The sequence below is a fragment of the Pelophylax lessonae genome (genome assembly GCF_965119305.1).
Source record: "Pelophylax lessonae genome assembly, chromosome: 9".
Classification (NCBI taxonomy): Eukaryota; Metazoa; Chordata; class Amphibia; order Anura; family Ranidae; genus Pelophylax; species Pelophylax lessonae.
Window position 1 is genome coordinate 80,068,645 of NC_138776.1, and position 26,034 is coordinate 80,094,678.

At 43.3% G+C, this 26,034-nt stretch overlaps 1 protein-coding gene across 1 annotated transcript in view; it reads right to left on the reverse strand.

Annotated features, from left to right (window-relative positions):
* LOC309564229 (alpha-1-inhibitor 3-like) overlaps positions 1–24,077 on the reverse strand; it is a 102,337-nt gene extending 78,260 nt beyond the window's left edge. The window contains exon 1 of the mRNA XM_082268856.1: positions 23,954–24,077. Within this exon, the coding sequence (XP_082124982.1) occupies positions 23,954–24,021 (68 nt within the window). The 5' untranslated portion in view covers positions 24,022–24,077. The remainder of the gene's footprint in view (positions 1–23,953) is intronic.
* Positions 24,078–26,034: the final 1,957 nt, after the last annotated feature.

Here is a 26,034-nt window from a genome sequence, read left to right on the forward strand (position 1 = left end):
TGTAGAAAAAAGCCCCCACCAATGAACTTTTGGAAGTCAGCAGGGAGTTAGCAGCAACCTGAACCTGTGGAGTTCTGTGGAGTGATGCAATAGGGTGGTTGCCCTTAAGCCAGCCCCTGGAGGACATTCTGCCTCATCGGAGTTGTGCCTCCTCCTCCTGCTCACTTTCTTCATCTATTCTCTCAGGCACCCAAATACAGTCAGTGACCTCATTATCCCTCATTATCCCTTCTCTCCTCGTCACTGGAACAAACTTGGCAGTATGCTGCAGCTGGGGGAACATGACTGCTAGTTTCTTGTACATTTCTTGTCCGTTTCTTGCCCCCTCTCTCTAGACTAACGGTATTCCCTTCCTTAACCTGGGAACCAACATAGAAGCTCTGCTGGATTCTTGGCTCCTCTGCCTGTTAACTTTGCCCGTCAGCTGTGAGTTTTTGGCTGGCCTGTTTCTCGCTCTTGGGCTCTCGAGCTCTCGGGCTGTTCAGCTGAGCCTCCAATCAGGGTCCCGCCCTCTCACACTACTTTGGCAAGAGTCAGCGTCTTCCGTCTCTGCTCCTTAGGCGGCTCTACCCAACAGTGCTGTGCTGCTCCATGCTTTCCTTTCGCAACGTCCAACCTCCTCCTCCTTCCTTTCCCCGGGCTCAGTGATCAGTAATGGGTCTCTTAGTGTTTCAGATGGCAAGGTAAGAATTCTGATTTACTTTTGTCCTATGGACAGTTCCCATCAGCGTTTCTAGCATAAGCTCAGTGCTGGCGCCATGATCATGCTCCTACCCTCAGGTACTTCCTTTCCTAATGTGGTATGGCTTTTTTAAATTATTCACAGAACAGCAAATGAGTAAATTTTTTAAATTTACTTGGAATTCATCTGACTGGTGGAAGAAGTTCTCCATCTTGGAAGACAGTAACCTTGCCATTGGTCATCATCCATCACACTCTTAAAAGTGGTTGTAAACCTCAGACTTGAAATATGAACAAAGTATAATTATATTATATAACTATTAAGAGCACCAAGGAGGATTTGTTTCATATCTGTGCATCACCTGAGGCCAGTCACTTGAGGCCGTGTTGGCAAAGATCATAAGTGACACATTTTTTTTTTCATTTTACATTCAAAATTAGAAAATGAAGGAGCTTTATCATTTCAGATGCTTTTGGATATATAGTTACATGTGAAAAAGATCAGTATAGCTAAACCTAAAAACAACAGTTGGCTACCCTGCATATTATTGTCCAACATGAAATTAGCTTTGCAATGGATATAGAAATGACAGGTCTTGGATATCTATTTCTCATAGGATGGATGTAGAGACCTAATTCACTCTAGTACCTCCTAGCCTAGAGGTGTTTTGGTTCAAAATGCTGCTCAATAACTTATGAAGGTGAACATGACTTTATTCTGGCTGTCCTATTATTATTTCATGAGTTGTGACATATACTGAATTTTTCGAGTCTTGGTTACTAACCAGTCTATCAGTGATGTAGGTTGCTATGGAATTTACGATAAGGGGGAAGGTTGCAGATATCTGTTAAAACTCCAGTCAATCAAGCTGGGCAAGTCAGACATTTTTATTAGGGTTTTTTAGACAGAAGATAGGCACAAGAGGGTCTGTATTTTTCCTCTCAGGGATCTGATAAGAAAGTTCTGGTATGGCTAATGGATGTGTATTGCATAAACTGGAGGAGAAGGGAAGGGGAAGGTTACTGCAGCTGTGTCTCTGGTTCAACACAGAAAAGACAGTAACAAGTTAAATGTAATGGCTCTATTTTGAACAAAATGGCTGTCGTCATGTGCCCAGTAGGCACAACCATTACAGTACTATTTTGCTGTTTACCATAGCTTAGCCTTTTTTTTTTTTTTTTCCTTAACCACTCGCCTACAACAGAAATGTTTTAAATAACTCACACACATTAAAATCAGATTTTTTTGTTGCTGGAAATTACCTTAAACCCCTCAAAATTGCATGTTTTCTAAAAACAGAGGTAATGTAGAATAAAATGACAGCCCTTAAAATCAAGGACGCACAATTCTCCATAGAAAACACTTTAAAATTGGTACAGGTTATCAAATGTGTGTTATTAAATTGGAAGTACCATAATTTCTCCCCTGCAATCATTAATGTGAGTTCAGCCTTATGTGTCAAAATGAAAAAATCCCAGTTTTTTACTAGGGATGATCGAACGGTTCGGGTCGACCATCGGTTCGACCCGAACATTGGATGTTCGATATTCGGCCGAATACCGAACTTTTTGCGGCAAAAGTTCGGTATTCGGCCACCAGAACCGTCCAAAATGCACTGGGACAGGAACTGGGCTTTAAAAGCCCGTGATTGGCCCAGAAACGTCTGCAAAAGCCAATGAGGGGGCAGGAGTCTCCTAGGAACGTGATTGGAGTGACTACGGGGACCAGAGGCCAATAAGGAGTGAATACGCCCCACACTATATAAGATGGCCCCGCCTAACCCCTAGCACAGTTATCCAGAGCCTGTTGAAGAGAGTTGAAGCAGTTCTGTCTGACTCCTGCTTGCTACACTACATTTCCTATATATCGAGTGGTTCTAAAGCTCCATATAGCAGAATTGTATTTAGCTTACAGCTAGTGTAGTTAGATACAGCGATTGTGCTGGTTCTTAGAGTTACAAAAAAAAAAAAAAAAAAAAAAAAAAAACTTAAGGGACAGTGTCAGTCTTCTGCTGTATGGAGCTTTCTATTTAGTGGAAAGGGATATCTAGTGTAGTTAGGGAACTTTGTACTACATTAGTTAGATTTGAAAATTTAGTTTCTGTAGGGAAAGTGTGAGGGTTCTGTTTAGTGAGCACGTGGCACAGTGCTGCTCTATCACAGCAGGTGTACGTGCTTGCTAGGCAGCAAAATACAGTGACAACTTAACGCCTGTTGTTCAAAGCGTTAGGTGCACTGTACAAAAGCCTTTGCAACTGTGCGTGACACGCAACTGCTGTGCTGTATCAAGCGACAACTGTGGGTCGCATAGCAGTGTGCGTTTTTCACCGCACACAGTTGCCAACGCATCAGTGACAACCTAACGCCTGTTGTTCAAAGCGTTAGGTCCACTGTGCAAAAGCCTTTGCAACTGTGCGTGACACATCTGCTGTGCTGTATCCAGCGACAACTGTGGGTCGCATAGCAGTGTGCGTTTTTCACCGCACACAGTTGCCAACGCATCAGTGACAACCTACGCCTGTTGTTCAAAGCGTTAGGTCCACTGTGCAAAAGCCTTTGCAACTGTGCGTGACACATCTGCTGTGCTGTATCCAGCGACAACTGTGGGTCGCATAGCAGTGTGCGTTTTTCACCGCACACAGTTGCCAACGCATCAGTGACAACCTAACGCCTGTTGTTCAAAGCGTTAGGTCCACTGTGCAAAAGGCTTTGCTACTGTGCGTGACACATCTGCTGTGCTGTATCCAGCGACAACTGTGGGTCGCATAGCAGTGTGCGTTTTTCACCGCACACAGTTGCCAACGCATCAGTGACAACCTAACGCCTGTTGTTCAAAGCGTTAGGTCCACTGTGCAAAAGGCTTTGCTACTGTGCGTGACACATCTGCTGTGCTGTATCCAGCGACAACTGTGGGTCGCATAGCAGTGTGCGTTTTTCACCGCACACAGTTGCCAACGCATCAGTGAGAAATATGCCTGGTAGACCAAGAAAAGGCATACGTGGCCCTGCTGCGGAAAGGGGCACAGCTTCTAGGGTGTCTAGAGGCAGGGGTGGACGTGGTGGTCAGTCCTCAGCCAGGCCACCATTTGGATTGTTCTCCGGCAGTGGCCAAGCTATACGTCCACAGTATGTACAGGAGGTGGTGGACTATATGACATACCCTCATCATCGGCATCATCTGCAACTACAGTGACCCAGGCAGAGAAAAGTGGTCAGTCTTCTGCAGTTGTCAGAACAAATACAGATGAGTCCATGTCCACCTCATGTCCTCCCTTAGACCCAACTTCAGACATGGCAGAGGAGTCAGCTGAGCTGTTTGACCACAGTGTCGGCCATCTACTCCAGCCTGATGCTCAGTCCTTTATGGAGTCTGATGTTGGGTCTGAGTTTGAGGAGGAGGCAGAGCAAACAAGAGGGGAGAGCAGACGGCCCGCTCCATCTAAGGCCGCACCTGTTGTCTCCCAGGCCAGGCCTGATGCTCAGTCTTTGATAGAATCAGATGTTGGGTCTGAGTTTGAGGAGGAGGCAGAGCAAACAAGAGGGGAGAGCAGACGGCCCGCTCCATCTAAGGCCGCACCTGTTGTCTCCCAGGCCAGGCCTGATGCTCAGTCTTTGATGGAGTCAGATGTTGGGTCTGAGGTTGAGGAGGAGGCAGAGCAAGCAAGAGGGGAGAGCAGACGGCCTACTCCATCTAAGGCCGCACCTGTTGTCTCCCGGGCCACTATACACACCTCATCTTGCTGGGCCTTTTTTGAGACATCCCATGCAGATAAAACAGTTGCGATCTGCAAGATTTGTAAGAAGGGTATAAAACGTGGCAAAAATGTCAACCACCTGGGTACAAGCTGCCTAAACAGGCATTTGACAACCCACCACTCGGCCCGTTGGCAGGAGCATTTAAAGAACCCACAAAAGGGCCAAAGATCGGTCAGTCGGCCTCCTAGTTCTCCTCGCGCTCCTCCTCATGCTCCACCTGCTCCACCTGCACATCAGTCTGTTCCTGGCCCTGCTATAGTCACTCGTCACCTGTTGGCAGCCTCCACTGGCAGGGATGATGATATAGCAGGCAGTGTCGCATCTACCTCCAGCACACCACCAGCTGTAACATCTAGACGCCAAATTTCGATTCCACACATGCTGGAACGAAAAAAAATGTATACTCCCCGCCACCCACATGCCCAGCGTCTAAACAGTAGTTTGGCTAAACTACTGGCTCTGCAACTATTACCATTTAACCTGGTAGAGTCTGCTCCCTTCCGTGACTTCGCAAAATGTGCAGTTCCACAGTGGCAGGTGCCAAGACGGCATTACTTTTCCCGTAAGGCCCTGCCATCCCTATACCAACATGTGGAAGGCAATGTAGTGTCGTTCCTGGCCAAGTCAGTCAGCCGTAAGATACACTTGACGGCTGACACTTGGTCAAGCAAACATGGGCAGGGACGGTACATTTCTGTCACTGCTCACTGGGTGACACTGCTTGCCAGTGGAAGGGATTGTAGCCAGGGCTCGGTGCTGCAGCCAGTGTTGCCCCCACGTCTGCAAACAGCTGGTGGTGTCGCTGATCCGGGTAGATCGATCACTTCTACCCCCTCCTGCTCCTCCTCCTCTACCTCCTCCATGCCCTCCTCTGCAGAATGGTCCTTTGAATATGATGAGGTACCACGTAAACGTTCAAAGGGCCATTCTATTTCTCAGGCCAACAGGTGTCACGCAGTGCTGCAGCTTGTGTGTCTAGGGGACAGGCAGCACACTGCCCCTCAGATTCTTGGGGCTCTGCAGGCACAGGCCCAGAGGTGGTTGACACCACGCCAGCTGCAGCCAGGGATGGTGGTTACTGATAATGGGTCAAACCTCCTAGCCGCCCTTCGTCAGGGAAAGTTAACCCATGTGCCATGCCTGGCGCATTTCCTGAATCTCGTGGTACAGCGGTTTTTGAACTCGTACCCGGGAATGCAGGATGTGCTAAGGATGGCAAGAAGGGTGTGCAGTCACTTCAGGCGGTCGTACAGTGCCACTGCACGTTTGGCCGAAGTGCAGCGCGAGTTTCACCTGCCGGTACACCGCCTCATCTGTGACATGCCCACCCGCTGGAACTCCACCTTGGCTATGCTGCAGCGCCTGTACACGCAGCAGAGGGCCCTCAATGAATACCTATGCGAGTACGGCACCAGCACTGGCTCTGCGCGCCTGGGCTTCTTTTCACCACGGCAGTGGCTTTTGATTAAGGATGCATGCGCTGTCCTCTCGCCATTTGAGGAGGCCACAAGGATGGTCAGCCGGGACAGCGCATGCATCAGTGACACCCTACCGGTACTGTTTTTGTTGGAGCACACTCTGCGTGGCATTATGGACAGGGCACTGGAGGCAGAGCAGCAGGAGGAAGAGGAGGACTTCCTTGCCTCTCAAGGCCCCCTTTATCCTGAGAATCCTGACCCCATTATGCCTAGCTCCCAGAGGCCCGAGCAGGATCCAGGGGTGGAAGAGGAGGAGGAGGACGATTCTGCGGGAACTTTTGCAGGGTTTGAGGAGGACGAGGAGGAAGACATGCGGCAATCTGCAAGGCCTAGTTTGACTCCCTCGGGACACTTTGGAGTAGTACGTGGCTGGGAGGAGGAGGAGCCCGTTGAAGATAATGTCGTTATGAGTGACCCCGAGGAGTCAGCTTCTCAGGCCTTCGCTAATTTGCGACGCATGGGAAACATCATGCTCCAGAGCCTGCGAAAGGACCCCAGAATCAAGGCCATTAAAGAGACTAACCACTATTGGTTGGCCACCCTACTTCACCCCCGGTACAAGTGTAAAGTCTCGGAGCTTTTCCCATCCACCCAGAGAGTCCCAAGGAACAAATCCCTTGAGGACAGTCTCAAGAGGAATCTGGTGAACATGTTCCCCGACTCCCGTAGGGTGCAGGGGCGGGGACAACCTACCATGGATTCTACTGGTGGTCACGAGAGGAGCGTTGGAGAAGGCGTGCGGTTGACGGATGTCTTTCGGTCTTTTTTAGTCCTCACCGCCCAGGCCTCTCAGCTGCCACATCGCATCGACACCGTCTGCATCACATGGTGGACGATTACGTGAGGGCACAAAGTGACACAGAGGGCTTTTCATGTGACGAATCCGATCCACTGGCATACTGGGTCTTAGGATTAGACCACTGGCCAGAACTGGCCCAGTATGCCATGGAGTTGTTGGCCTGCCCTGCTTCCAGTGTCCTATCGGAACGGGCATTCAGCGCAGCAGGAGGATTCGTCACAGACCATCGAACGAGACTCTCCACCGACTCAGTCGACCGTTTGACATTCATTAAGATGAATCAGTCGTGGATATCAAGCTTTGATGCACCTGATGCAGACCTTGTAGACTAGGCTATCGTTGTGATGTGGCAGTTGAGCCTCAGTTTAAGCCTGGACCATGGTGCCACCCTCAAACCCTCCTCTCATTCTCTTTACGTTCACAGAACCTCATTTTGGTTATGACAAAAACGACAATGTTTGCGCACCTGTTCCACAGGTGCACACCTTTACAATTTTTGGGCCTCCTTCAACACAAGCTCTTTGGGGTTAAGGTGGGGAGGCTATGCTAAAACAAAAACGACAATGTTTGCGCACCTGTTCCACAGGTGCACACCTTTACAATTTTTGGGCCTCCTTCAACACCAGCTCTTTGGGGTTAAGGTGGGGAGGCTATGCTAAAACAAAAACGACAATGTTTGCGCACCTGTTCCACAGGTGCACACCTTTACAATTTTTGGGCCTCCTTCAACACCAGCTCTTTGAGGTTAAGGTGGGGAGGCTATGCTAAAACAAAAACTACAATGTTTGCGCACCTGTTCCACAGGTGCACACCTTTACAATTTTTGGGCCTCCTTCAACACCAGCTCTTTGGGGTTAAGGTGGGGAGGCTATGCTAAAACAAAAACGACAATGTTTGCGCACCTGTTCCACAGGGGCACACCTTTACAATTTTTGGGCCTCCTTCAACACCAGCTCTTTGGGGGTTAGGGTGGGGAGGCTATGCTAAAACAAAAACTACAATGTTTGCGCACCTGTTCCACAGGTGCACACCTTTACAATTTTTGGGCCTCCTTCAACGCCAGCTCTTTGGGGTTAAGGTGGGGAGGCTATGCTAAAACAAAAACTACCATGTTTGCGCACCTGTTCCACATGTGCACACCTTCATAATTTTTACGCCTTCTTCAACACCAGCTCTTTGGGCTTACAGTGGTATGGCTCCGCCAACACCCAAACAACAATTTTTGCGCACCTGTCACACAGATGCATATCATTGTAATTTTTTTCCTTACAAAGGCAATTATTGCTTTCATTACCAGCACTTTCATAGGGATATGGTGTCAAGGCATCGTCCGCACCACCAAATGCCCAATTTTTAAGCATCCTTTACTTCTATTCAAAGTCAAGAGACAACAGTATTCATCCAAAACATCTCTAATCTTGTTCACTCTGCACTACATTGTGGCCCCTACCCCTAACCCTCAATGTATCCGTACATATATGTCTGTTTCTTGTGAGATTTCAAGTTAAAGTGCACCAAACACCATTTTACATGAAATAAAGTGCATCTACATACATCTTTGGACTTCTTGAAACATTTGGTAATAATAGCCCCATTGTGGAAATACACCCGTTAATTATATGCACATTTAAAGAGACAGCACCTTTTTCCAAAAAAACCTCTAATCTTGTTCCCAGTGCACTGCATTATGTCCCCATCATACACATTGGCTGAGCCGTTGATTAGGAGCAAAAGAAAGGTGCGGTTAAGCAAAAAAGTCATTTTTGAAGGTTTAGTATGCTGTAATTCTGGTTCTGGACATGCTACAGAGCTGAAACTTCACAGGTACACCTTTTAGAACCCCCAGACACTGAATCCAAAGAAATCTCTTTTTTTTTTTTTTAATTTTTTCAATAATTGGCTATCTATCAAAAACGACAATTTTTAAGAACTTTTTTTTGTGTGATTAATAGTCCCTGGGGCATGACCCAGAACCCTAGGCACTTTTTAGGGGCATTTATTGGGTTTTAGGGCTTAAAAATGGTGTTTTTTGATTACAGAAGTTCGGGTCCCATTGATTTCAATGGGGTTCTGAAATCCGAACCGAACTTTCGTGAAGTTCGGGTGTTCTGGTCGAACCGAACTTTTCAAAAGTTCGATCATCCCTATTTTTTACCTGAATTCTGTAGTTTTCATTGCTGTCACATGATTTCAATCCCACTTCCTGCTGAGTCCAAGAGCAGCAAGTGGGCGTGGTTACTGAAAGCTAGTGACATCACTTCCAGGGAGGGGCACTGTTCCTGTGTAACCAGTGGGCGTATACAGAATTGGAGGAGCTGATCATAGGTTCCCGCCCAGTGTTCTTTCATCAGTAAGGATGCATTGTACATCCTAATTCATGAGAGAATGAAGAAATAATTCACACAGGACACGGGGGGAGGTGCACATATACAGTATAGTTGTACTGGGGGGGAGGGGCACATATACAGTATTGCTGTGCTGGGCTTTGGCTAGGATAAGGAAGCTGGGGAGGTGAACTGTTAGGGGGGGAGGTGAACTGTTAGTGTAGCTGGAAGTGCTCTGGGGTCTAAGCTCACACTCTACAATGATCATAGTACAGACAACCACACTAAGTCAAAGTTTCCACTAGTGTGACTAATCAATGGCACCAGTACCCATCTATGTGACTTTAACCACTTTACCACCGGAGGATTTTGCTGTCTTACGTCCAGGCCACTTTTTGCGATTCGGCACTGTGCGACCTTAACTGACAATTGCACGGTCATGCAACGCCGTATCCAAACAAAATTTACGTCCTTTTTTTTCCCACAAACAGAGCTTTCTTTTGGTGGTATTTGATCACCTCTGCGCTTTTTATTTTTTAAGATATTAATAAAAAAATGCGACAATTTTGAAAAAATAACAATATTTTTCTACTTTGACAGTTAAAAATTATCCAATACATTCAATTTTTGTCATATATTTAGGCCAAAATGTATTTAGCTACATGTCTTTGACAAAAAAATTCTCAATGAGCGTATTTTTAACCGCTTTAAGACCGGAAGATTTTACCCCATTCCTAACCAGGCCATATTTTGCGATTCGGCACTGCGTTACTTTAACGGAGAATTGCGTGGTCATGCAATGCGGTACCCAAATTAAATGTATGTCCTTTTTTTCCCCACAAATAGAGCTTTCTTTTGGTGGTATTTGATCACCTGTGTGATATTTACTTTTTGCGCTATAAACAAAAAAAGAGCGACAATTTTGAAAAAATAACAATATTTTTCACATTTTTTATATGAAATTCCTCCCCAAAAAAATGTAAAAATCAAAATGTTTTAACATTTTAGGCCAATTTGTTTTCTGCTACATATTTTTGGTAAAAAAAATTGCAATAAGCGTATTTTGATTGGTTTGCGCAAAAGTTATCGCAGCTACTAACTACGGAAAATTTATGTCATTTTTATTGTTTTTTTTTTTAACTAGTAATGGCGACGATCTGGCGGCGATCTGCGATTTTTTTTGCGGGACTGCGACATTGCAGCGGAAAGATCGGACCCTTGACTGACATTTTTGACACTTTTGGGGGTACCAGTGACATTACTACAGTAATCAGTGCTATAAATATGCACTGTTACTATAAAAATGACACTGGCAGGGAAGGGGAGGAGTCTACATTTGCTGGACGATAACGTGCCACTTTGCCGCAGTACGGTCAACGTTACCGGTCGGCAAGTGGTTAAAAAGGTGCTTGCACTACTTGGATGCAACTCTTGATGCGACTTTGATCCAGAGAGTGTAAAGTTTGATCAAAGTTGCAGCAAAGTCGCACTCTAAATCGCAATAGTGGAAACATAGACTAAAGCTTTGTTTCCACTAGTGTGACTTGTCATGGGACTTTGGACACATAAAGTCACATGAAAAGTCACAGCCCATCGATTTCAATGGCACCCATTCCCATCTATGTAACTTAGAAAATCAGTGACCTTAAAACGGTATCTGCACTACTTTGATGCAATTTTTGATGCAACTTTGATCCAGAGAGTGTAAAGTTGGATCAAAGTTGCATCAAAGTCGCACTCTAAATTGCAATAGCTGAAACATAGACTAAAGCTCAGTTTCCACTAGCACGACTTGTCATGCGACTTTGGACACACAAAGTTGCACGAAGAGTCACAGCCCATGATTTCAATGGCACCCGTTCCCATCTATGCGACTTTGAAAATCAGCGACCTTGAAAAGGTGCCTGCACTACTTTCATGCAAGTTTTGATGCAACTTTGACCCAGAGAGTGTAAAGTTGGATCAAAGTTGCACTCCAAAGTCACACTCCAGCCTAGTGGCTATGTTTCCACTAGTGCGACTTTTAAGTTTAGAGTGCGACTTTGAGTGCAGCTTTGATCCAATTTACACTCCCTGGATCAAAGTCGCATCAAGGGAGCGCAGGGACAATTTCAAAGTCGCTGATTTTCAAAGTGGCATAGATGGGAACGGGTGCTATTGAAATCAATGGGCTGTGACTTGTCATGCGACTTAACGTGTCCAAAGTTGCATGACAAGTCGCACTAGTGGAAACGCAGCCTAAAATTCATTACTCACATGTAATAAGCAATAGAGATGGATCTGTATCCTTCTAAACTTTCACTGATGTTCCTTTGTACCATATTTCTTCCATATAGCGGTCACGTGACCCCCCCCCCCCCCCCCTCTCTCTCTCTCTCAGGAGAAGCTGTTAGTCTAAACAAGACAATGAAGACAGGAGGAGGTAATGGCGAAGGATAGGAGGGATGGGAGTGGGGCTGGGCAGGTCTAGGCATGTTTGTCTAAGAAAGCTTGACAACCTTATCAGGAAGTGAAATACAGCTTAGCAATTATCAGATAACAGGAATTGGAGTTGTCAGTGAAGAACAGGAGGAAGATGTTTGTCCAGCTTAGATAAGACTTTCTATGCTACACAAGCTACTAGGCAGAAAATGAATAATATCAAAGATAAAGATATTTAACATACTATTAATAGGAAAAATGTCATTTTTGACTGCAGTTTCCCTTTAAATGCGTGGCCCAATTTATGTTTCCATTCATTGGATGTGTACCATGGTAAAAGGATGCTTTTTATTTATTTATTTTTATTTATTTTATTATTTTTTAATTTTTTTTTTTCCATTTAACTTTATTGCTATCACAAGGGAGCTAACATGCCCACTATGTGATAGCATGGGCAAGTGACAGGTCATTATAATGGAGGCATTGTGAGTCTTTTAGGCCTTTAAAAGTCTACCTTGTCCTCCACTGCAGCTAATCAAGCATAGACTATGCTTGATTTGCTGCTTCTCAGACTACAATTGTTAGTTGGGACCACTCTGAACCTGGAAGTTATGCAATACATGCAACTTCTGAGTTCATTAGTTATGAGGAAGATTAGGGAATGAATGTTCCCTGAACTCATTCTGCTCAAAATTTTACAGTAGTTTACCAAGGGTGTTGGCGGAGGGACCTTTGGATCAACATAAAATTGATCATTTTTATCTGAAAGTCAAGAGTCAGCCAATACCAAACTCATGGCTGAAACAGCAGCTGTAGCTTGTTTTAACCCCTTGAATACCAGGACTTTTTATAGGCAAGGGGTTATATTTCTCCTGCTGATCCTGCCAGTAGGCAGTAGAACACTTCCTGTCCAAAGAGTGACAATGCTGCACATGCTTAGTTTGAACTACAGTTGTAGTGTCCAGCCCATCCTGCAAACAGCTGAAGGTGAAAGGGTGAAAGGGCTAGTGGCATTTTTGGAGAGAGAGGCCCTCCACAGCTGCATATGTAATGGAGGGAGGTGCAGCATGTGAAATAGGAGGAGCATTGGTATGTACTATTCAGAATATATGGTATTGCATAGAGGGATTTTTGGAAAGTATTGCTGAAGGTGAACTTACATTTTAATGGCAGCCCTTAAGTGAGGTTGTCTTTAAGAAAACAAAGAGGTGGATCAAAGGATCCCATTTTACGGGTCAGAACAGCAAAGACTTTCATACTTTTTTTGTAGTGCATACATTGACCCTTGAGGTCAGTAGGTTCTCAAATAATCAGTCATTTTCTTTTATTTTATTTTTTTTGGTCTATAGATCTGCAGACCTTCTGGTCTAGTAGACTACAGGCAGCTCCCCTTGACTTAGGAAAGTGGAGATAAGTGGCAGGTAGGGGGTGCTGAAGCCACTCATTTTTCTTAGCCTATTATCGAATAATAAAAAGGCCACTGGAATTTACAATGAGCATACTCGTTTAGGCAATTAAGAATGCACCTTATTTCGCACAGCAAATATCGAGATATAGAAAGAAATGTTCTGTGGTCACTGGCAGGATAAGTTCCTGTTTGACGCTGCCCTATCAACTTGGCACAGCCTTTCGTGAATTACCTTGGAACTTCCCATACAAGGAATTTGTTGTGAAACACCTTGGATAGATTCAAAACTGAGTGGAAAATCTTTGCCTCCAATGGCCTGTGAAAACACTCTGATATAACTACACATGCATGAGTCTTGCATGACTGAGAAGTTACATCAGACATTAAGATTTTTTTTTTTTTTCTTGTATTTACCACAATGGAACCTGTGAGATGATCTCTAAGGCAGGCAGCAGGGTTAAAGAGGGCAGAACCAAAAAGTATATTAACATATTTTTTTCATAATACATTTTTTTCATGTTGCCACCTCTGGACCCTTATAGTTAGATTCAGAAAGTAAAATATAGGGACATTTTATAGGGTTGATTTATAAAAGGCGAATAGACTGCGCACTTTGCAAGGACAGTTGCACTAATTTCCCCAGAACTTAGTGAATGTGGTGAAGCTCTGCTGATTTCTATCATCCAATCATGTGCAAGCAAAAATGTTATTTTTCTTATTTTTATTATTTTCCTTTTACCTATTTGGGTATTCTTTAGAAAGTGAAACTTCACCACATTCACTAAGATCCAGAGAAAATGAATGCAACTGCATTTGAAAAATACACAGTCCATTTAATTTTAGTAAACCAACCCCTATAATGTACATGGGGATGTTTAGAGGAGTGAGATGATGCTTTATAGTTCAAGAAATGTGAAACCATCTCTCTCTTGATTTTGGTTTGTATAGCTAATGTGAAATATGAAGTAGTCAAAATGTAGCTTTCAATTTTACTAAAACATTCACATAAAACAAAGGGGGAGAAGCTTGTTCAAGAGGGCTTAATTTTAGCTAAGAGTGCGGTCACGGGGGGCATTATTCAGCAGAGGCATAACTAGAACCTTCAGGGCCCCAGTGCAAGAAAGCATGAAGGGCCCCCCGGACCCCTGGCTGGGGCCCTTCCCTTCAAGCTTGGGGCTCTTCCCACTGATCCTGGGGTCCTTTACTCTCGTTGCCGGGCCCTTTATTATGGTCCCACAGCGGGACCCTTTCACAAGTTCTGCAGTGGGCCCCCTTCCTGCCATCTCGGGGCCTCCCCACGGTGGTGGAATGCCAGGGCCCGGTCGCAAGTGTGACCTTTGCGATCCTGGAAGTTCACCCACTAGTTTTTATTTTTTGTTTTTTTAATTGTATTATTTTTTATCATTTTATTTTTTTACAATGTCACTGACTATGACTCTGTCCATTCAGAAAAGGAAGGAGCTGGTAAATTACATATTTACCAACCCCTTCCTGGTTCTCTATGGTGACACATCCCCTGCAGCAGAGGGGAGGGAGCACAGTGGGGGGGGGGCAGGCCAGGGGAGCACACAGGGGCCCAGAGACAGCAGAACACAAGTGAACTGGATAGGAGTGGCAGCATACAGAGGAACCAATCTCCTCCATTTTCCTCCTGCAGTTACAGGAGGAAAAAGGACGACAGCATTTTCTCTACATGCTACCCCTGCTGACCCTCCTATCCAGGTGTACAGGGGAGCCGCAGAGGCCCCCTGGAGCATTGGGCCCGGTTGCAATTGCAACCCCTGCAACCCCTGTAGTTACGCCCCTGTTATTCAGGCTTAGTATAAGGCAGTATGATGTGAAAATTCAGCCTTCAGAGCAATGTAAAGGTCTGTGTACATGGAACCTTATTTGCTCAAAACATTGCTTATCTTCCATACAAGTCAATAAAAAGGCAAAAAGCAGACTGAAGCAGGTAGATGCAGCTTAGGAGGATGTCAAATGGATCTAGAACAGCCAGTCTCAAACAGGGTTGCTTCAAGGATTCCTTAAGCTCTAGTTGGTTGACCTCCCATTTGATGGTGCCTGCATAGTTCTGAGGGCAACATCAGGACACCAATTATCTTTTTATCTGTACGTAAGATTGGCTTTCTAACCATCACTGTAAGGTGGCATTCTCTTAACTGGCCACCAATGTAAGGGATGTTTTTCCCACTGACCCACACGAGTTGGCTTTTAGCAAAGGTTCTTGGGACCCTAAATATGTTTTCAATGGTCCTTTTTAGATAAAAAGGTTGAGAAAGACTCATCTAGAAATACAGTATCTCAAATCAATCCCAAATCTGAGTTAAATGCATAAAAATTCAGTCTGTATTTTCCCATCTACGCAAGCTCTAATGCTACAGCTTTTTGCCATTGACCCCCAAAGAAATTGTTTTAGTAAGGATTCCCCAGAACCCTGAAAACTACTTTAGGGGTTCCTGTACAAAAAAAGAATAAGAAAGGCTATTCTAATGTGACATCATCCAGGTCACTAAATTGCAGTCTTTACTTATGTAAAACAGCTGAGCAGAGGAAAGTGAAGTCATAAATCATTGCCTGAATATGTTCAGAATGATGACATAGCTGCGCCTGTGTATGTTTTACTCTATGTTTATTAGACCTCTAACCTTTCAGTAAACAGTCACTCTTCTTACTGAGGCAACAGCAAATAACGAAACAACAATGTAAATAATCAACTAACCATAATCATTAACATAATAGTCAATAGCTAGAGCTACAAGCATCCCTCAGTTTACAATGCTTACTTCATTGTTAGCCCCAAATTCCTGTATTTGGGCAAAATAGAAAAATATGTATTCAGTACATCACTGCAATGAGTGCACATTTCCCTTAAAAAAGGTAAAAAGTACCCACAAATACCTGTTGATCTGGCAGAAATCCAGTGTGCTCTTGCTTTTTTTTGAGCTGCCAATTTCTCATAACCATAACCTAAGGGGGTGGAGGGCCGTTATCCTGGGGAAGAGAACTTTAGAAAAGACTACTAGAACTGCTTGGGATTTCAGTGCAGCAGGTATTTCAACTAAACCAGGTAGTTGATATTCATTGGATTTCTGGCAGGATCAATGGATGTTTTTCTGTACTTACTCCATTTTTAAGAAGAGAAAATATGGGCAGGTGTGCATGTACTGCAAAGATGTACTGACCAATTATTGTATTGGTTTTCTTTTGTCAAGATATACACTTTAAATTGAGTTATTTTGTTTATCTTCCTTTTTCTAACGTTTGAAGTTAAATTATTTACATGCCCTGAACTTGCCTAATGCCTACAGTATGTGTTACAGTCCAGGATGATATACGAGGTATTACTTGTTATAAATTAAAAAGTAAGAAGCTCTCTCTGTTGTAATACCATCAGCTACCAAGAAAAATATGTCTTGCATTTTATAGCTGAATTATTGTGCAGAAGATTTAGGCTTAGGCAGCCTGACTGAAAAATACCAGGATCTGCCAGTTAAATGGTATAAAAAATGTATGAATTTCTTGTATTTTCCCCTTTTTCTTCTGTTATAAGTGTATTGTTATATGTTTAATACTTTAAGTGTAACACTTTCTGGATTCCCCTGGGTTACCCTTAGCAACTGGTAACAGAACATTAGCAATTTAAGTCCTTGGCTCAGTCAATGATCAGTGCAGGGGATGTTGTTTTGTAGTTTTATTTAGAACTTAGATAAGAGAAGGGTTGAGTGGGATACTCCAACTGATAACTATTCACAGTATTGAGGACAACTGACTTTAGGATGCGGCAAGGCCACTGCTTCACTCTGCCACTGAAGTGAATATATTTTAAGTGTTCCTGCTTGCAATTCTCTTCAGGGTTCTAAACTCGGCACCACCTTTCTCTCTTACTGTGTTTGCTGACACCCGTCCACTGACTCTATTCTCTGGAGTGGTCCCCTCCCTGGGCATACCCCCGGGCAAGTTCCTCTGTACTCATGGACACTGTTTTTCCAGAGTCACCATTGCCTCCAACTCCACCAGTCAGATTCTCCTGGACCTCTGGAATCAGCAAAACACTCTGGTTCACCAGGCCGACTGCCTGTGACTACCATCCACAGCTACAGAAGAGGAGACAGCTGTCACCCTCCTTCCGGGACCTGGCTTCCCGCCCAAAGACCCCCTGCCTCATGTGATCCTGGCTTTTATACCCTATACCATGATGCACCACTCTCTGTGCCAAACCCATGGGATGGTATCAAAGCCTGTGTGTCATTGGCTGGGTTTCCTACACTGTCCAATGTACCTCTCCATTGGATACAGTGGGGACACTCCCTCAGCCCACATGAATCACACATTGAACACATGGAGCAGGCCTAACTAGTAGATCCAGCTCCCTGATAAGCAGAGAACTCAAATGCGTTACCTACTGCTTTCCTGTTAAGCAGTGAAAGCCAAAAACTATACCTGCTATCTAGCACCTGATTAGGAGGGTGCTACATGTGTAAAAATATTAGCTGATCATAAATTTAGAGCTGTCCTGTGCACACTTCTGTGTTATCTTAGAAGCCTAATTAGCCCTTTACAGTTCTGTGGATATCGGATAGGGAGAGGATTCATTCGTTTAAAAAAATGTAATCTGGGCAAACTGACATCACGCAGTCCACAAAAATGCTGTGTTGTTTGTACACAATAGGACCTGGGTGCTGAATATAAAGGTGATTGGTTCTTTCCCCAAGTATGGCCCCCATGGGACTGTTTCCAAGACTCGGTTATAGCCAATAAACATGCAACTGTTTCTGGATCCAAACATTACTGGCTAGATTTAGCAACAACCATCTTCTTTCTATGGTACTCAAAGGGCAAACTCAAGTTCAAGACAGAATAAAAGTCTTCATTGAACACTTGGCATTGGCAAATGATCCAAGGAAGAGACTGAAGGAACTCAATAAAATACAATGTATGAACCTAACATGTTTTACAGCCCAAGTCCTCTTCTACATGAATAAACAATTAAAAATGACAAATAGAAGCATTGGGGGACTACACTTCATTTGAGGGACCTTTGCTTTTTATTTGTTATTTATTTTTATTTTTTACTCCTTATGAATGGACCTGGAACCCTGAATTCGCTGTGCTACATATCTATACACAACTGAAGAATTTTATATAATTAAATGCTGTCATCTTTTGTTTATACAGTATCTTCCAAAAGTGAGTACACCCCTCACATTTTTGTAAATATTTTATTATATCTTTTCATGTGACAACACTGAAGAAATTACACTTTGCTACAATGCAAAGTAGTGAGTGCACAGCTTGTATAACAGTGCAAATTCGCTGTCCCCTCAAAATAACTCAACACACAGCCATTAATATCTAAACTGCTGGCAAAAAAGTGTGTACACCCCTAATTGGAAATGTCCAAATTGGGCCCAAAGTATCAATATTTTGTATGGCCACCATTATTTTCCAGCACTGCCTTAACCCTCTTGGGAATGGAGTTCACCAGAGCTTCACAGGTTGCCACTGGAGTCCTCTTCCACTCCTCCATGACTAAATCATGAAACTGGTGGATGTTAGAAGCCTTGCACTCCTCCACCTTCCATTTGAGCATGCCCCACAGATGCTTAATACGGTTTAGGTCTGGAATCGTGTTTGACCAGTCCATCACCTTTACCCTCAGCTTCTTTAGCAAGGCAGTGGTTGTCTTGGAGGTATGATTGGGGTCATTATCATGTTGGAATAAAGCCCTGCGCCCATTCTCCAAAGGGAGGGGATCATGCTCTGCTTCAGTATGTCACAGTACATGTTGGCATTCATGGCATGTTGGCATTCATGTTTCCCTCAATGAACTGTAGCTCCCCAGTGCCAGCAGCACTCATTCAGCCCTAGACCATGACACTCCCACCACCATGCTTGACTGTAGGGAAGACACACTTGTCTTTGCACTCCCCACCTTGTTGCCGCCACATACGCTTGACATCCTCTGAACCAAATACGTTTATCTTGGTCTCATCAGACCCCAGGACATAGTTCCAGTAATCTATGTCCTTAGTCTGCTTGTCTTCAGCAAATTGTTTGCGGTCTTTCTTGTGCATCATCTTTAGAAGAGGCTTCCTTCTAGGATGACAACAATGCAGACCAATTTGATGCAGTGTGCAGTGTATGGTCTGAGCACTGACAGGCTGACCCCCCACCCCTTCAACCTCCGCAGCAATGCTGGCAGCACTCATATGTCTATTTCCCAAAGAAAACCTCTGGATTTGACAATGCTGAGCATGTGCACGCAACTTCTTTGGTTGACCATGGTGAGGCCTGTTCTCAGTGGAACCTGTCCTGTTAAACTGCTGTATGGTCCTGGCCACTATGCTGCAGTTTCAGGGTCTTGGCAATCTTCTTATAGCTTAGGCCATCTTTAGGTAGAGCAACGATTCTTTTCATCAGATCCTTAGAGAGTTCTTTGCATGAGGTGCCATGTTGAACTTCCAGTGACCAGAATGAGAGAGTGAGAGCGATAACACCAAATTTAACACACCTGCTCCCCATTCACACCAGAGACCTTCTAACACTAACGAGTCACATGATACCAGGGAGGGAAAATAGCTAACTGGGCCCAATTTGGACATTTCCACTTAGGGGTGTACTCACTTTTTTTTACAGTGGTTTAGACATTAATGGCTGTGTGTTGAGTTATTTTGAGGGGACAGCAAATTCACACTGTTATACAAGCTGTACACTCACTACTTTACATTGTAGCAAAGTGCAATTTCTTCAGTGTTGTCACATGAAAGGATATAATAAAATATTTACAAAAATGTGAAGTGTGTACTCACTTTTGTGAGATACTGTAAGTAAGGTATGTAGGGGACTGGGAGCAGTGGGAAAATTAAGATTTCTTAGTAAATAAACTTGTTTTCGGCCTTGCCAAATTTTCTAGCTGTCCCACGGGTTCTGAATGTTAAGAACTGCATTGAAATGATTTAGGTTGAGTGACGATTTAACTCCAGGTATGGATACTTTAAAAGATGAAATGAATACAATCTGTAGTACATTTTCTCTGGTGCCTTTAAGAGCAATAAAACTAGGGCCCATTCACAACACTCACACACACATGTTATCGTGTGTAGGGATGATCGAACGGTTCGGGTCGACCATCGGTTCGACCCGAACATTGACTGTTCGAAATTCGGCCGAATTTCGAACTTTTTGCTGAAAAAGTTCGGAATTCGGCAACCAGAACCGACCAAAATGCAATGGGACAGGAACTGGGCTTTAAAAGCCTGTGATTGGACCAGAACCATCAGTAAAAGCCAATTGAGGGGGCAGGAGGATGCTAGGAATGTGATTGGAGTGACTAGGGGGTCCAAAGGCCAATCAGTAGTGAATACGCCCCCCAGTATATAAGATAGCCCCGCCAAATCGCTAGCATTGTAATACAGGGATGTGGAAGAGAGTGGAAGCAGTTCTGTTACTCCTGCTTCAAAAGTGTCATTTAGCAATTATTAGTGTGAGGAAAGGGACATCTAGTGTAGTTAGGGTACTATTTTCCACTATAGTTAGATTCAAAAATCTAGTTTCTGTAGGAAAAGTGTTAAGTGCCAGGGTGACCGTAGTGTAGTGTAGGGTGAACTGACTCTGACTGCTATGCCAGGGTGACCAAACCCTTCCATGTCAGGGTGACTGCAATAGAAAAAAAGATTGTTTGTATTAGAATTGCAATAGAGCAGGATAGTGGCTTCGCTACTTTTACACCTGGCCGTTTTTGATGTAGGCGTTTATTGGGCTTTTTTGTGGACGTCTTTGGAGGCAGGCATGACATCTGAACTTCTGTGTAGGGGTATATATATACACACACACACATATATGTATATATACACCTACACACATATAGGTGTGAAAGTAGCAGAACCCTTTGGCTGCGCTAATGAAATTATTTGCAGGCATAGGGCTTCGCTTCTATCACACCTATATGTGTGTAGGCGTATATATACATATATGTGTGTGTGTGTATATACCCCTATACAGAAGTTCAGATGTTATGCCTGCCTCCAAAGACGTCCCAAAAATGCCCAAAAAAACGCCTGCAACAACACACCTGGGCGTTTTTTTGGGCATTTTTTGGGCGTCTTTGGAGGCAGGCATGACATCTGAACTTCTGTGTAGGGGTATATATATATACACACATACATGTATGTATATATACACATACACATATATAGGTGTGAAAGTTGCAGAACCCTATGGCTGCGCTAATGAAATTATTTGCAGCCATAGGGCTTCGCTCCTATCACAACTATATGTGTGTATGTGTATAAATACATATATGTGTGTGTATATATACCCCTATACAGAAGTTCTTATGTTATGCCTGCCTCCAAAGACGCCCAAAAAATGCCCAAAGAAAACGCCTGCAACAACACACCTGGGCGTTTTTGTTGCAGGTGTTTTTTTTGGGCATTTTTTGGGCGTCTTTGGAGGCAGGCATGACATCTGAACTTCTGTGTAGGGGTATATATACACACATACATGTATGTATATATACACATACACATATATAGGTGTGAAAGTTGCAGAACCCTATGGCTGCGCTAATGAAATTATTTGCAGCCATAGGGCTTCGCTCCTATCACACCTATATGTGTGTTTGTGTATATATACCCCTATACAGAAGTTCAGATGTTATGCCTGCCTCCAAAGACGCCCAAAAAATGCCCAAAAAAAAACGCCTGCAACAAAAACGCCCAGGTGTGACATCCAAAGAAATCTAATTTTTTTTTCAATAATTTTTTCAATAATTGGCTTTCTATCAAAAACGACAATTTTTAAGAACTTTTTTTTGTGTGATTAATAGTCCCTGGGGCATGACCCAGAACCCTAAGTACTTTTTAGGGGCATTTATTGGGTTTTAGAGCTTCAAAATTGTGTTTTTTGATTACCGAAGTTCGGGTCCCATTGATTTCAATGGGGTTCTGAAATCCGGGCCGAACTTTCGGGAAGTTCGGGTGTTCTGGTCGAACCGAACTTTTCAAAAGTTCGATCATCCCTAATCGTGTGGTATGTTGCTTCATTATAAATGGGTAGCCAACACATTGGGGGTTAGTTCCTAAAACTGGAGAGTGCAAAATCTGATGCAGCTCTGCATAGAATCCAAACAGCTTCTAGGCTTTATTGCCAAAGCTTAATTGAACAAGCTGAAACTAGAAGCTGATTGGCTACTATGCACGACTACACCAGATGAGTGTACCAATTTTATTACATTTTTCCCATTGTCCCACAATCAGGCAAGACCCATTTTAATGCAGTCCATTGCTATGCACAGCATGTGGGTGCACTGCCTACTTTCCATTAGTGCATTGAGCACAGATCAAAATGAAAGAAACAGCATTGCACAGGACCACAGTATGCGTATTGCCATGCATTCTGGCCATGCATGTGTTACTACATGTTACTGTAATGCCTAAATATAAATGTGCTCTCAATTTTAAATGGTTAAGCAGCACAAAGATCAACTGGCAAACTGTAGCAACCCACTGGAAATGATTTTCAATTAATTGATGCCTTATTATTATTATTTATTATTATACAGGATTTATATAGCGCCAACAGTTTGCGCAGCGCTTAATGCCTTATTGGTTTACTCGCTGCTCTTTTAACATTGTTGAATAAATGTGTTGCTTTTTCAGACTTGTGTGTATGCATTATGGATGCTTGTATCCTGCGGCTATCAAAGGATCAGTGATGATCAGCTACATTTCAGATTCAGGCTATACTGTAGGTTCACTAAACTACAGTATCTGAGTAATGTGTCATGACACTTGTTATTTTCTATTTATTATTTTTAAAAATAATGATCATTATAGCAAACAGTTTCTACTCATAATCATTTATTGTGAATTCAAATATAGAACACAAAGGTGTTAACAAGATCTATGCAAGGAACTTTTGTAGCAACCTCCTAGTTAGTGTAGGTTGCTAAGCAAATTTAGTTTAGCTCCTCTGCAGCCAGAGGAGCAGTGGTTAATTATTTTAGTCTGCTCAATGTTTCACATGTTGCTGGTCTTATTAGTCCCCTCTGCATTCTAGAGGATTCTATAACAACAGTGGCAGTAAAGATGGAAAGGCAGCTTTAATGTTTATGGGGACCCAGCCAATCCCTTTGGATGTGTGCCCATAGGTGGCTGGAGAGCCCATAAATTGACTGAGGCCTGGAGTGGCAGAGCAGTATGTCATGAGGCCAGTCCTATAAGAGGAGTCCCTTGTCTAAGGGGCTCTGTCCCTTAGGGCAGTCTGCTGGAAAACTGCTGGTAGGATGAGGTCCAAGCTGTCGTTTAAGCTGAGGGACCCATTTCTAGGTTTTTCTGATGGCCTGGCTCACTGAAGAGTACCCGGTAGAAGTTGGGGGAAAAAGTGTCTGGATGTCCTGTGGTATTGTGAGTCTATGTATCCCTCGCTGAATAGAGCCTGGTGAAGACAACCGATGGTCCTGACCAAAATTTTGTGCCTTAGTGACTATGTTTAGTTCTCAGTTCTACAAAAGTAAGTCCTAGACATTTCTTAGCCAGTAGTAAATCTTGTGGGAGCTCTCTGTCAGAACAGTGTGAAGAGAAGCATCCCCAGTCAAAGAATGTTTTTGTGCGGTATCCCATGCTTCTCCACACCCAATCCAAGTTTAATAAAAGCATAAAATACACATTTCTTAGACTGTTACTGAGACATTGAGGAACTGCTATTGAACTGTAGGAAATTCTGTGTTCCTGACTGTGTATTCACTGAAATTAAGAGGAGGAATGCACTGGCTATCAGCAGCTCCTGTGAGGCTGAGCTATGACTTTGATGTGTTTTTTGCCTTTAATTATAGAGTTTCTACGCACAAAGAATCAGAGCAAAAGCCTCCATCCAGCTAACGGGAAGAACAATCAACACTGCACTGTTCTAATCAATGCCCATTCTTCCAAATACAAACAACACAAACTGAAAGTGTTATATTATGTATCACAAATTTCTTAAATGTACACATTTGATAGCTGAATAAAGGGATACTTAGCTAGAACCTGTGTAACATAATCAATGCTGTCACTTGTATACTAAAACAAATAAAATTACTCACAGTTTGGCTTCCACTGAGCAGGTGATGTGAAGGAGGACTAAACCCGCACACAGCACCCAGGACACCATTGTGCAAGGCTGCAAGGTTTAGAATGACTGCGTATAAGCTTGGCACGGCCTTGGTATGTTTTGTATTCCCGGCATACCCCCCTCCTACACTGTTGGAAGCAGGGTTCACTGTGAGGGCATTCATCCCTGAACAGCAAATACTCACTAAGCACTAATGTGTCATAGGTCTTGGGGGGGTTAGGGGCACTTGCAAATAATTACTTTAAATATTTTGCTTTCGCTATTTTTCAAAAAGGTGATAAATCTCCCCCACTGTGACTTCATTGGAACAGTCATATTTCCCTATAACACTAACACTACCAATAATATAGGAGTATGACTCATACTATCTTTGACTTGTGAAACCTCTGTCTGTGTTTTGAACATTTTTATAACATATTGCTTGCTGTATATTTTGTGTGCTGAGGGAAGTTTCAACAACATTACAAAATTTCAGATTTTTCTTTTTTTTTTTTTAAGGTTAAAGCCCAAGTTTACCTACAATAAAAAAATACAAATGAATTACAAGGAACATTACCTACCCTTAGTGTGATGTGTCCATCCTCTGATGCCCCCTGCCACTGTAATCTTCCATCCTCTGATGCCCTCTGCCACTGTATTCTTCCATCCTCTGATGCCCCCTGCCACTGTAATCTTCCATCCTCTGATGCCCCCTACCCCTGGCACTGTAATCTTCCATCCTCTAATGCCCCCTACCCCTGTCACTGTAATCTTCCATCCTCTGATGCCCCCTACCCCTGCCACTGTAATCTTCCATCCTTTGATGTCCCCTACCCTGCCACTCAAATCTTCCATCCTCTGATGCCCCCTACCCCTGCCACTGTAATCTTCTGGTGCAGCAAGAGTTAACAGAACTGAAGCACTGTTACAGGCTTTTATTAAGAGAGCCCAACTATGCCCACCCTTTCCGCCCATTTTCTCAATTCAATTGAAAAGTGATCTCTGAATTGAGGATGGACAGATGATTGATAGTTCCCCCTCCATTCATATATTGTGCTTCATTTATAGAAGCCGTAGTAATGGCTTCTATGAATAAATCAACTGGGCCTATAATGAGACCCTGTGATCTCTCCTTTTCTATAGCAGCCAAGATTTGACATAATAGGCTGAGATATTTTATGCATCAGGTGTGCTCTCAGACCCCTCTTGCCTTTTAACAATGAAACCATGATAAATTTGAGATTCAAGTGTATTTCTTAAAGCCAACCTTCACGAAAAAGTGGTAGATAGAATAAGGCCCCAACATGGAACCAGTATGTGGTCAGCAGAGGCGCCCATTCAAAAAAAAGGTACTTCCAAGTACCTTGGAAGGTTGGTATTTATTGATCATAAAAACAAGTTAAAACACCAACGCATTTTCAGTGCTCTTTATTGGCCACTTCATTAGGAAAAAGGTGTACAGTACACTGGATGAAATACATAAAAATATGACAAAAACATTTTCAATATGGATCCAAAGTGTGGAGGATATATACAGTAAAAATATATGAATTAAAAAGTGATAAAAAGGCCCTTTAGCTGTGTAAAACGTATAAAAAATGTTAAAAAACAGAATGTATATATGTATTTAAAATTATGCATAAAATTTTAGTTTGTACTGTAAAATTTAGTGGTGGAGGTTATATGGGTATAATCTAACATTAAGCACCTCAGTAATTGGAAAAATGAGAATTTGGTGTGATACAGATTCTAATGGTGATAATTCCTAGTCCAAGAGTAGTGGGGCTACCATCTTTACACACGCATGTACACATACCGTACACATACACATACATACACATATACACTATATTGTCAAATGTTTTGGGACACCTGCCTTTACACGCAAATTAACTTAAATGGCATCCCAGTCTTAGTTCGTAGGGTTCAATATTGATTTGGCCCACCCTTTGCAGCTATAACATCTTTAACTCTTCTAGGAAGGCTGTCCACAAGGTTTAGGAGTGTGTCTATGGAAATGTTTGACCATTTGTGGAGGTCAGGCACTGATGTTAGACAAGGAGGCCTGGCTCC